Raw genomic sequence first — 12,097 nt, forward strand, 5'->3', positions numbered from 1 at the left:
GATGGTTCATCCATGATAAGTATATGGCCAAAGCTAGTCAGAGCCCCAACAGCCAGTAACCATGGATAAGGCTTTAGGTCTCATGCAACTCTAAGGAGCAGCCTTAAGGAGGCAGACTACTTCATATAGACATTATCCTGGTTTTTGTTGTTTGTTGGTTTGTTTGTTTTCTGACTGTCTCTAACAGTGACGTTGGAACAAACTTGGGCTTGATTTTCCTCTAGTACTGAAATACTGACAATATACCTGCAGTAGACTCTCAGAAAATCTGGACCTGGACACTACACAGTGTTGAAATAGCATGACCACGGGCTTGGAGAAGAGCAACATTTGGCTTAGGGTTTTGGTAAAGGGAGGGAACAAAGGCAGATTAAGCAATCTGGACCAGATGATGTTGCCCAGCAACAAGCATCAAGAACTTTCAGGAAACCATGACCTCACCTCAGAAGGGGCCAGAAGCTGAAGAGGGTGCTCAGTATGGACAAGTTCTCAGAGACTTTAAAACAGCGATTTTAAGGGAGCTCAATAAGCTTAAAACATATAGAAATATTACAATAAATGGAAGCAATTTTTAAAAACTCAAATTCTTCAAAAGAAAACTACACTCAGTTAAAAACATAATGAAAGGTAGCTATAGTAGGACAGATAGATCAAAGAGAAGAAAAAAAAATCAATGACCTTGAAGATGAGATCTTTAAAATATACAGTTGGAGGAGGAAGAAAGATAAGGTTGAGAGAGTATTAAATGAGCAAGTGCTTCAGTTATGGGGATCAAGAAAACGTAGGCATTACAGAGGGTGCTAGATTTATTCAAATAAACACTAGTGCTCAGGGGTGTAACTCAGTGATGGGACACTTGCCTGGCATGCAGGTGACCCTGGGTTCAATCTTCAAGACTACACTGAAAAAGTTCTCAAACATAGAGAAGAATGTACATACCCAGTCAGGTTCAGGTCACCAGCAAATTTTAACTCAACCAAATGTAACCCTACCCATTTTATAATTGAACTCTCAAAGGAGAGTGCTAAATAAAAGGTTCTCAAGGCTCTAAAAGACAATAAACAACATTTAAAGCTGTCCCAATTCATCCAACAGCATACATCTCCATGGAAACCTTACAGTGTGGGAGAAAGGAAGATGGACCTTCACAGCTATGAATGATAAGACTCTTGGGCAAGAATATTCTACCTGAAAAGCTACCCTTTATAAATGATAGAGAACCAGTTGGTGTTGGCACACACCTTTAATTCCAGCATTTGGAAGACGAAGGCAGGCAGATCTCTGTGAGTTTGAGGCCAGCCTGGGCTACAGAGTGAGTTCCAGGATAGCTAAGGCTATACAGAGAAACCCTGGCTTGAAAAACAACCCAACCAAACAAACAAACAAAAACAAAAAACAAAAAAAGAAAGAAAAATAAATGACAGTGATAAAGACAACATCAAGTAAATTAAAGCTGACTGAGGGAATATTTCTTGACCAGATCAGTTCTACAAGAATGTTAAAAGATTAAAGAGTTAAAGAGTGTTCTTTAAGGGCTGGCGAGATGCCTCAGTCATTAAAGGCCAGACTCATAAGCAAAAAGGGAGGCTCCTCAGCCTGAGAGATATTAATGTGTAAGAAGAAAATGGGAATTGATTATAAAAACCACGAGGAATTTAAACCTGGGAGATACCTTCCATGATTAGAAAAAGTCACTCCCAGAAGCTGTAAGGTTCTGGCTGAAATTTCGTGCCATGGATAGATTATGTCATTAAAAGTTGTTGGCTGGGGCTGGAGAGATGGTTCAGCATCTAAGAGCACTGATTGTTCTTCCAGAGGTCCTGAGTTCAATCCCCAGCAACCACATAATGGCTTACAACCATCTGTAATGGGATCTGATGCCCTCTTCTGATGTGTCTGAAGACAGCTACAGTATACTCATATAAATAAAATAAATAATCCCCAAAAAGTTGTTGGCCAGTAATATCCTTGAGGGCCCAAAAACCATACAGGCTATGGCCAGTGATGTTTATTGCATGCTAGAAATACTAATAATAGATAGTCCAATTCTGTTACTGAAGAGACCACACACTTTGGTTGCAGGACATAAAGAAATCAAGCTGGGACTGAGCTGGAAGCTCTCCCACCAACATAACCTGCTGGGTTTCAGAATGCCACAGGGCATTATGGAGTCTGCTTGTCACCAAATGTCCTATTAAGTTCCCCACTTTTCATACTACTCTACCAGCATGCCAGGTGAGATAACTGCACTGAACCAACAGTGGCACAACTGTTATCTATATATCCAATGGCTTTTTGGATGGATTTGAGGCACATTCCATAGGAGGAAAGCCATGTTTAGTACTGTAATCCAGGACAAAACTCTGTCCTAGGCATCAATGGGGACAAAATCCTACTGTTTTGTTAAATGGATGCAATGTAGCTATTAAGTTTCTTTCTAAACAGTTGTATGTATGTCCAAAGATTATTAGCATTGTCCATATTGGGTTGAGAGGAAAATTTCCTTTTTCAGTGGATAATGGCTACTGTGGAAACTCATAGCCAGTCAAACTGTGGAGAATAATAATGATGACTGTGGCGTGGTGGTCCAATGGTCAGCCCAAATAGGAGAGGATAATCATATATCTACATCATCTTCTTTGAGTTTCAGAGGGCATCCCAGAAGGGCAGATAAAATGTAAGAGTCAAAGGAAGGGGTGGGGTGTTGTGGAACTCTGCTCTCTGCACACGACCTAGCTGTTGTGAAACCAGAAGTGATTACATGCAGTCTGCTTGTTACCAAATGTCTTATTAAGTTCCTCCTCTTCATACTATTCTAGCAGCATGCCAGGTGAGATAACTGCCCTGGACCAGCAATGGTATTGCTATTAATATACCCAGTGGCTTTTTGGTTGGGTTTAAGGGTCATCCATAGGAAGAGTGGGCCCACTAACATTCCTTTATGAAGGTGGAGGCGACTCGTGAGGTTCATGAGATGCATGATGGCTTTCCTCTCCCTGAGGATATAAAAGTGGTTGACAATGTATGGGAAAAGGAGACCCCTCCTAAGTGGCATAGGTGCCTGTAATATTGGCAGTGCTCCTGTCAGTGACCCCTATGTAAGGAAACATCAGCTTGCCATGCTGCACGGGCATAGATTCATTTATTACTTCAGTCTCTAGTTTATTTTTGTCCTGATATTTGCCATCTATCACTTCTACTAATTTTGAGTTTGGTCTATTCTTGCTCTTTTAAATCTTCAGGACCCATTGTTAGATTGTGCTTTTACAATCTCTCTCTTCATCCCACCATCTCCTCTCTGTGCATAGTAATAATGAGGTGAGCTTTTCTCTCTCTCTCTCTCTCTCTCTCTCTCTCTCTCTCTCTCTCTCTCTCTCTCTTTGTGTTTAGTCTTTTAATTGGCAATTTTACTTAATTTTAAAAGTTAACAGGTAGGGGCTCACTCCTGTGTTTTCTTGCTTTTCTCCTAAGCTGATTTGAATACCCCCGTTTCTGTTTTCTTCTCTCCCTTATCTTTATAGTATGATGATTCATGCACTGATAATATTTAGTTCCTCTGTTTCTCTCTTGTGTGATTTATTTTCTTTGGACTTGATATTTATATGCTAGTAAATTTAGATTAGAACTGTCTTAAGTATCTTATTAAAGGCCGGTCAGCTGTTTATGAGGTCCCCCACTCCTGTCCTGTCTTGAATTGACTTTATTTTTACTTCAGTTCTGAAGGCTAGTGTTATGGAGAGGGAAGCCATGATCTTTGTGGTTTCGGGGCTTAGAATATCTCATCCCATTCCTTCCAAGCCTATAGAGATTTTCTAGACCATATGCTGCTGTCAAAGGCTTATTGGGCGATATATGGGGCTGGCTGACATGAATACGTAAGGAGAAACGTCAGCAGTAACTCTGAAACATCAATGAAGTGCTTTTGCTAAGAGTGGTATTATGGTCAAGCCTGGGCAAATTCCTTTTGTGGCTCCCTTCGGCAGCCTATGCCATGAGGCAGATGGTATGGAAGTTTTTTCAACCTGTAACTTCATTGAGGGTAGCGCTTGTCTGAAAAGGAACAGGAAAAGAAGGTATGTCGGTCAGAGAAAAACTGATCATGGCTCTCCCTGGCCAGGTGCACCGTAATATGGAGTGTGACTTGGAGACCTCTCCTTCAGCCTTCTGCTTCATTTAGGGCAGAAGCTCCGGGTCGCCATGTTACCTTCTTGCCCTGTCAGTCATAAGCCTCTGAGCATAGTCCAACGGGTGAAGGGAACTGTGAGTGCTGGCCTTCAGTCCTGGCAGGAAATGAATCTAACCATGGCTGACCATGCCCTTGGTCTGCGGGCAAGCTCCTCTACCTCTTAGACTTAACTCTTCCACCAGTTTCCTACCCTGCCCAGCACTACAGGAGGATTAGACTAAAGACATTCTGCTGGGCCAAGATGAGTTTTTGTATGGCAGCCATAATAACTCCATGCCAGTGCCATGGAATCTCAGAGATGGAAATATTCGGAGGTTTGTGAAGCCCTGGGAAAGCTCAGCTTCGGATCTCACTTCTTAAGGTAGGGTCTAGCTTTATCACACTAGGATGCATTGGGAGACGAAGCAAAATCCTTTCCCAAAGGGAGACGACTGCACAGATTTCAAGTTACTTTTGTACGTGAGCCACAAGTATGTGAGGATTTTATTTCTCTTTTTTATATTCTTTTCTCGAGTCTCTGGGTCTTTGAAGGTCCTGAAGCCTTATTTCCAGTGTTCTTCAAATAGACTCTCATATATATATACAACAATGATGCTGTTTAAGAGTAGAATATGCTGTTCTCCGACAGTCTCCACAAAGTAGTTTGCAAACACTGATTTCCACACTAAATTTGTACACCATTGATTCAATACTATATTTATAAACGTTAAGTCAAGCATATCAGAATTTTGGACAAAGAACATATTTTAGAGTCAGAAGTTACTCTGCTTGTATGAAAAATACTGTTATGAGATTATAATATAAATTTTAAAAATTGAGTGTGTGAGATATTTGTGTACAGATGCATATGTTTGTGTGTGGGTATAAATATGTGTGCATGTCTATGAGAACCAGAGGACAAACTTGGTTTTTTTTAGTTTGGTGGGTTTTGTTGTTGTTTTTCTTTCTCTTTCTTTCTTTCTTTCTTTCTTTCTTTCTTTCTTTCTTTCTTTCTTTCTTTCTCTCTCTCTCTCTCTCTCTCTCTCTCTATTCCTTCCTTCCTTCCTTCCTTCCTTCCTTCCTTCCTTCCTTCCTTTCTTTCTTTCTTTCTTTCTTTCTTTCTTTCTTTCTTTCTTTCTTTCTTTCTCTCTCTCTTTCCTTCTCTTCTTTTTTTTCTTGAGACACAGTTTCTCTGTGCAACAGCCTTGAACTCACAAAGATTCCCCTGCCTGAGTCTCTCAAGTGCTGGAATTAAAGGCTTGGGCCACCACCACACCTGGTTTTGTTCAACTTGTTTTTAAGACAGGTTCTGGCCTGGAGCTTGCCCTGTGGGCTAGCCTAGATGGCCTAGCAAGCCCTAGGGATCTGACAGTCTCCTACACAGCACTGGGATTAACAAGTACACATCACTATGCCTGGGGATCAAACTTCTGTCCTTATGCTTATATGAGCCCTCTCTCAAGCCCTTAAGCATCTTTTCTTGAGACAGCCCAACCATTTCTCCTAAGTGAATATCAGCTGAAACTTTTGCGTTTGTTTAGACTTTAAGTTTCTATGCAGCTTTAACTTTCTATTGTTACAAACTCAGTCACATCAAACAATACCCAGTTATCTTACAGCTCAATAGGTGAAAGGTTCACACAGACTCACTAGACTAAAAACAAGGTATCGGGTATAGATAGTGCTATTCTCATTTCTATATGAAGAGCCAGCTCCTCATCTTGCCTGGCTTCTACTAGCTGTCCACATCTTTGGTTCATGTCCTTTACCAGTCAGTAGTGACAAGAATCACTTTAGTGCTGTACCTGACCTCTTGCATGTCACATTTTCATAACTTTTTTCTTTCTGTCTTGCCACTTTTAAGGTTCCAAGGACATCCCTGGTGATTACATAGTAATAATAGCCAGGCAATCCAAGATTATCTTCCTCTTTGGGGCCAAGTGACTTGGCAGACTTCTCTGAGACAGTACTTCCCTTCATTATGACAGAGTCCAAAGGTTGGAAGATCTACATCTTTAAGTTGTTATCACTTTGCCTGCTACAGGCATTAGAAGGCAAAGGCCCTTCAAGAAAGTGTTCACTGGGGGGGGGTCCCATGGGGGTTTGCCGAGGCACAGTTTCACAGTGCGTGAAGCAGCTATCATTGCTAGGGGTTGTCCATATGAGATCAGAGACCGGGACTTTGAAAGGCCTTGTTTGTCCATTATTCCTGTTATACAAGTCTGTATTGGTTGTCAGGAAAGGCCATAAGAAAGTATCATAGACAGGTGGTTTGACAACAGAAGTTTATTTTCTCATAATTCTGGACTAGGGGTCAAACTCTGTGGCAGAGTTAGCTTCCCTCGGAGGCCTCACTCTTTTGTAAGATGGTCGCCTTCCAGCCCTCTTCAAATGACCTTTTCTCTGCACATGTCCTTACTTCCCTGTCATCTAAGGACACCCATAGTCTTGGGTTACAGTTTACTCCACTGGTCTCCTGTAACTTTCATTTCCTCCTTAGAGATCTTGTCTCCAAAGAGAATCCACGCATCCTAAAGCACAGGGATGCAGCACTTCAGCATGGAACTTAAGATGGAAATTAGCAACCTGTAACAGTAGCTAACCAGTCCTAACTTACAGAAGCCTAGCGTGATGGAGGACCAGTGGTTAAGAGATCAGAGATGGGGAAGGGGACAACTTCTTTTCCACACTCAAGATTTTTTTTTCTACAAAAATGGTGAGTTTATTTTCTTATAACATACAATGGTAAATGTTTGGGGGGATGTTCAGGTTTTTAAATTTTTCTCAGTTGACTTTACACATCACAATATTAATAAACTCTATGAAGCTCTTCCACTTCCATCCAGGTAAGGGATCCAATTGACAGGCAATCTGGTAATACATTGAAAATAAAGATGTTTCCCCATCCCCTCCACAAGTTTAACAATTACTGCCTGCTCCACAGGACAGACAATTTGTTTTTTTAAAGTCTCCAGACCAAGGGACAGCACAACCCTGTGTCATATTACTTATAATACAGTTTAACAATATTTTATCAAAGATGTTTGCATTTGAGATTATCATTGGAGAAAAAAAATGGCAGCTGAGGATCTGCACAGCAAAAAGAAAGATCACATAAAACATTTCCACCACTATTTAAAAGCCAAATTTAAGCAATAGTAAAAAAAAAAATCAAAACAAGATAATAATACAACCTCTGTTTAAAATGACAGCCATGTCCTGCCTCTTTTCCATTGAATTTTACATATGAACAGACTATATATACTGGGTTTTTGAAGAAATGTCCATTTGGTCTGTTGCACCTGTCAGGTTCCAGCTCCATCAGCTCACTGTCTTTGGGGGTTCACTCAACTCCAAGTTGTCTCTGTCTTTGCCACATTCTGGGTTAGGTGCAGTGTCTCAAGTATACATCTCTCCCTTTTCCTTTACACAGTGCAGAGTATATGGGCATAGGTTACACAGCTTCTTCTCCTTCACTCCAGGTCACTGTCTTTGTCTAAATTCAAAGCGGTGTTCAGGGGTGTACAGTAGTTGGGCTTGTCGGATGGTATGTAGCCTGGCAGACACAAGCATTTGTAGGAGCCTTCTGTGTTAATGCACTTGGCGTTCTTGCAGAGAGACATCCGATTATTCAGCTCGCTGCATTCATTTACATCTGCAATAAACCAAACCACGGTGTTTAAGGTTACGTTACTCACCAGTGACACGCAGGTGCCAGCCCGGGTGCTGTCCACAGTTCTTGGCCACATAAACCAGACAGTTTCCTCATTTTTATCTCTCTCAATATGCAAGATAAGCCTTTATACATATTAAAATAAGTGATCAGGGAGAGTCTGGAATTGCCCTGTTATTTAATACAATGTCAACATTTGTCAGCTTGATATTTAATATACCCAAGCTACAGTGTGAATGGTGATTTTTTTCTTTTTAAAGATTTTTATCCAAAATTACTGCTAGGGAAGTTGTTTATTTCCTAGTTGCCTTCAGTCTTTTATATTTACCTCACATACTCAGGGGAGTCATTACTGAACTGTCAAAATTTAAATTTAAAAGTCAAAATAATTACTTGAGACATTCTGGCCTTTTAGGGGTGGGGCTGGAGGTAGAGCATCGTTCACAGTACAGTTCTTGAGTAGCAGGCACAAAGCCCTGGGCTTCAGTCTCTGACCATGAGAAAAATATGACACTTAGGCTTCTTATATGGGGTGATAACTATGAGTTTTAGCTGTCATAAAAGAAATACAGACTATAGCATTGACTACCTTAACCGTTTTTGTGTATAGTCTTGTGACATGAAGTATTATTACACTCCATGCATATTTCTAGAACCTTTTTCATCTTTCCAAACCACAAGCCCACCCATCTATCTGACACCTACTCAGCTGACCAGAACCAGTCACAGGGGACGCCAGGGAAAGAGTCTCTTAACGGACACTCTCATTCTTACCGACACAGGTCATCTTGGCCATATCCAGGTGATATCCATCAAAGCAATCGCAAGTGTATCCTTCCTGGACTCTCACACAGCGGCCATTTTCACAACCATTGAGGATGCCACACTCCTCAGCCTGTAGCTCCTCAAAGCTATTTAGAAAGCCTGCAAAGGCAAAGGCAGAAGCCAGGTTACAAGTGTTTGCCCTCCTACCCTGTTGAAAACTGAATTATTATTATTACTATTATTATTATTATTATAGATCTGGTTTATTTTATTTATCTGTCTAAGATACTTTAATGTTAGCTTCAGAATTTGCTATCAAGTATACCTGTACCTAGTGCTAAGCATAAAACGATGCAGTTTTTTTATATGAGCCAGTCCACTCTTTGAATTCCAATGCTTTATACTGAAACCACATAACATGAGAAAGCAAGCACGGGCTTGAGCTTTTTCTTTCAAATTAGGAAATGTGGAACTTTTTGAATGTTTTATATGAATTTCCAGTCAGAAAGCCTTCTGGGATTGGATTGGTGAACTTCCTGACCAGGGTTCTGTAGGTATTTTCTAAGAGGGCTCCAGGTTTGAGGACGGGCATTTGGGAATTGTAGAACCAAAGAAGAGCCAGGCTGGTTGTGCCCTATGAGGTCTGTTTACTCTGGCTTCCCATGAAGCCTTCCACAAGAGCCCAAAGAATAAAGTCCACTGAAGTGATTCCAAACATCTTGACAAATGGGAAGGTACATCAGACTTGTGTTTAGAATAAAGGAATAAAACAAAGAAGCTCTTGTTTGGCTCTCCTTATAGTTTAGATACAAGCTCTAAAACCATATGAGACATCCAGAGTTTTAACAATATAAAAACAACATGGCCAGCCCTGAAAGTGTTGAGCTATCTTCCCAGAGAGAGAAGTTGTAATATATAAATACATAATCCCCCAAGTCCACTGTCACAGTTTATCTTCTCTCTCCAAAGGGGAATTACCGGGCCTCTGAGGTGATTCTCCAATAGAACTGCAGGGGGCAGCAAAATATTGTTGCTATTGCAGGCCTAGGAAGTCTTAATTTGCATAGAAGCCCACTAAAACACCCACTTTAAAAAAATTAACACATCCATGAAGTCCCCTTGCCAAAATTTATAGAGAGAAAGAAACAGGTCATCAAGAAATAGCAGACACAGAAAGCTGATTGGAGAAATACAGACTAGGGATGAAATGAAAGCATTTTCAAATCCAGCGTATCACAGCAAAATAAATTTCAACTTTATAATTAGCAAAATTACATTTTGTTATAGGAATTGCAATGTGCCATTAACAATTGGAACTCAAGACCTCTTAAAAATACTTCTGGATTTTTTTTTCTTGGTGGGGACTCTCAGAAGACAGTTATGCTAGACTCCTAACTGCAAGCATGACAGAGTATCATTAATGTTGCTTGCCCATGGGATGAGTCTCAAATTGGGCCGGTTATTGGTTGGCCTTTCCCTAAGTCTCCACTCCATCTTTGTCCCTGCATTTCTTTTAGACAGGACAAATTGTGAGTGGAAAGTTTTTCGGTATCCTTATTCCTCTACTGGGAATCCTACCTAGCTAGAAGAGTTTGGCCTCTTGGGTGTCTGTATCCCCACTGTTATGTATCTCAGCTAAGGCCACCAAAATTGATTCCTAGGAGCCTCCTCCAACCCAGGAATCTCTAGGGAGTGCCAGAGACACTTCTGGATTCTCAAGCCCCTGCTCCAAATCTGACATGGTACCTGTTTTATGTAAATGAATACACCTACAACCAGTAGCTGCCAGAACCCCCTGTGGCTATTTCTGTACTGCAGTGGCTGGGCTGAGTGGCTACAACAGAGACCACGTGGCCTGCAAAGTCAAAAACATTACCATATCTAGCTGTAGTGGGCTGGCCTGATGCTGCTTGTATTCTAATGCTAATATTAGTCCCCCCCAAGACTGGTTGCCCCAGAGACTACAGAGTGACCTTATTTCTGATTGGTAAATAAAGATGCCAACAGCCAATAGCTGGGCAGAAGAGACATAGGTGGGGTTTGGGTTTCCTGGGCTTGGGGTTGCAGAAGGACCACAAGGAAAAGAAGGTGCAAGAGGGAGGAGAAGCCGTCATAGGTTAGGTGAGTTATAAAAACATGTCCCTGAGTGCTGGCCAATTGGAGTTAAGAGCAGCCCAGAAGAAGCAGCTAAAGGGTCTTGTGCTGTTTAAGACTTATTGTAAATATGAAGGCTCTGTGTGTCTTTTATACAGGAACTAAAGGGTCAAAGGAGGGGTAGAAACTCCAGGTTGAGATTAAATAATTTCTACAACATCTAGCCTTTCAGAAAAACAGAGTGATCTCTGCACCAATGAGTTCCAGTTTGGGTAATACTGCTCAAACTGAAGGTAATGGAGACCACAAGCCATGAAGGTGATGAGAGCTCTCACTTAGACTCTCTTCCAGCACTAGCCATTCAGCGTGGTCCCTCCTGCAGCAGGGCCAGGAGCCCTTGCTACCAGTGTATGCAGGGCCAGGGAGAAGTTTCTGCCATGTAGGCTGTTTAAAGGCCTTTGTGGAATCAAATCAGGAGATGAAGACCCACATGACAACTCTCTATGTTGCTAAATAGGAGCCTAGTGTGACACCAATATGTCTGATGATATGTGTGAAGTGGAAGGTGCCTCAGAGTCATGTTGCCATGGAAGAGAGCTTCAGAAGTGTTTAGCGTGGAAAGTCGTGGAATGTGAACTGCAATGCAGTAGAGGCTACGTACGAGCTGGGCAGGGTCAGGGTTGCTTAGAGACTTTCCTACTGTTTCTGGATTTGTGGGCTTTCTTTGGATCTTGCTATTTCTTCCTTTCTCTTTTTAAGGAGAAGGCTTACTGATCTATAATCTTCCCTGTAATATGATGTGATCATAGTCTTGGGGTTGTAGATGTACTCAGGCCCATTTTGTGACGTGACTCAGGGTCATGTCTTGTTGGTAAAAAGGAAGACTACTAAGCACAGGTCTTAGGAATGGGAGAGTAGGAACTCTTGGAAAGACCTGGGAGAGGGCAACAGGAACGTTCTAGAACTGTATTATATTTGACCTTGGAGAGGGATCATATATGTATGTGATAACCAAGCTCTCTGGAATGGCAGAAATATGGCATCCTTAATTCTGCTGGATGATCAAAATGCAGCAACCTTTGAAAGAGTCAAGGGTGAGTCATCTAAGATTGCGCCAACTGGGGTACTGACTCTGTCAAGCCGAAGTGAATGCTCCCAAGAGCAGCTTCCCAATAAGCCTGCCTTTCATCTAATCTAATCTGTCTTGAATTGGCTCACTTCATCAGTGGCAGAGAAATAACCTATCAGATAGTGTTGAAACCAAACCCCTATAAATTTCTAGGTGCTACTCCAAGGCTACTACCAAATGGTGGCCTCTGGAAACAGATGGCAGGGCCTGGAAGAAGAAAAGACTCCATAGTATTTTGAAATGATGATGCAACTCTAAGATCTTAGCCTCA

At 41.5% G+C, this 12,097-nt stretch overlaps 1 protein-coding gene across 5 annotated transcripts in view; it reads right to left on the reverse strand.

Annotated features, from left to right (window-relative positions):
* Positions 1–6,449: 6,449 nt before the first annotated feature.
* Ltbp1 (latent transforming growth factor beta binding protein 1) overlaps positions 6,450–12,097 on the reverse strand; it is a 387,481-nt gene continuing 381,833 nt past the window's right edge. For 3 of the 5 annotated variants that reach the window (XM_029471037.2, XM_021185976.3, XM_021185979.3), the window contains 2 exons: positions 8,613–8,762; positions 6,451–7,820 (listed from right to left, as the gene is read on the reverse strand). In XM_029471037.2, the coding sequence (XP_029326897.1) occupies positions 7,639–7,820; positions 8,613–8,762 (332 nt within the window). In that variant the 3' untranslated portion in view covers positions 6,451–7,638. Of the gene's footprint in view, positions 7,821–8,612; positions 8,763–12,097 lie in introns of all 5 variants that reach the window. The other 2 variants (XM_029471038.2, XM_029471039.2) reach the window with 2 other exon arrangements.

Source organism: Mus caroli, unplaced genomic scaffold (assembly GCF_978045245.1).
Source record: "Mus caroli unplaced genomic scaffold, Mus_caroli_1 scaffold_18, whole genome shotgun sequence".
NCBI classification, from domain to species: domain Eukaryota; kingdom Metazoa; phylum Chordata; class Mammalia; order Rodentia; family Muridae; genus Mus; species Mus caroli.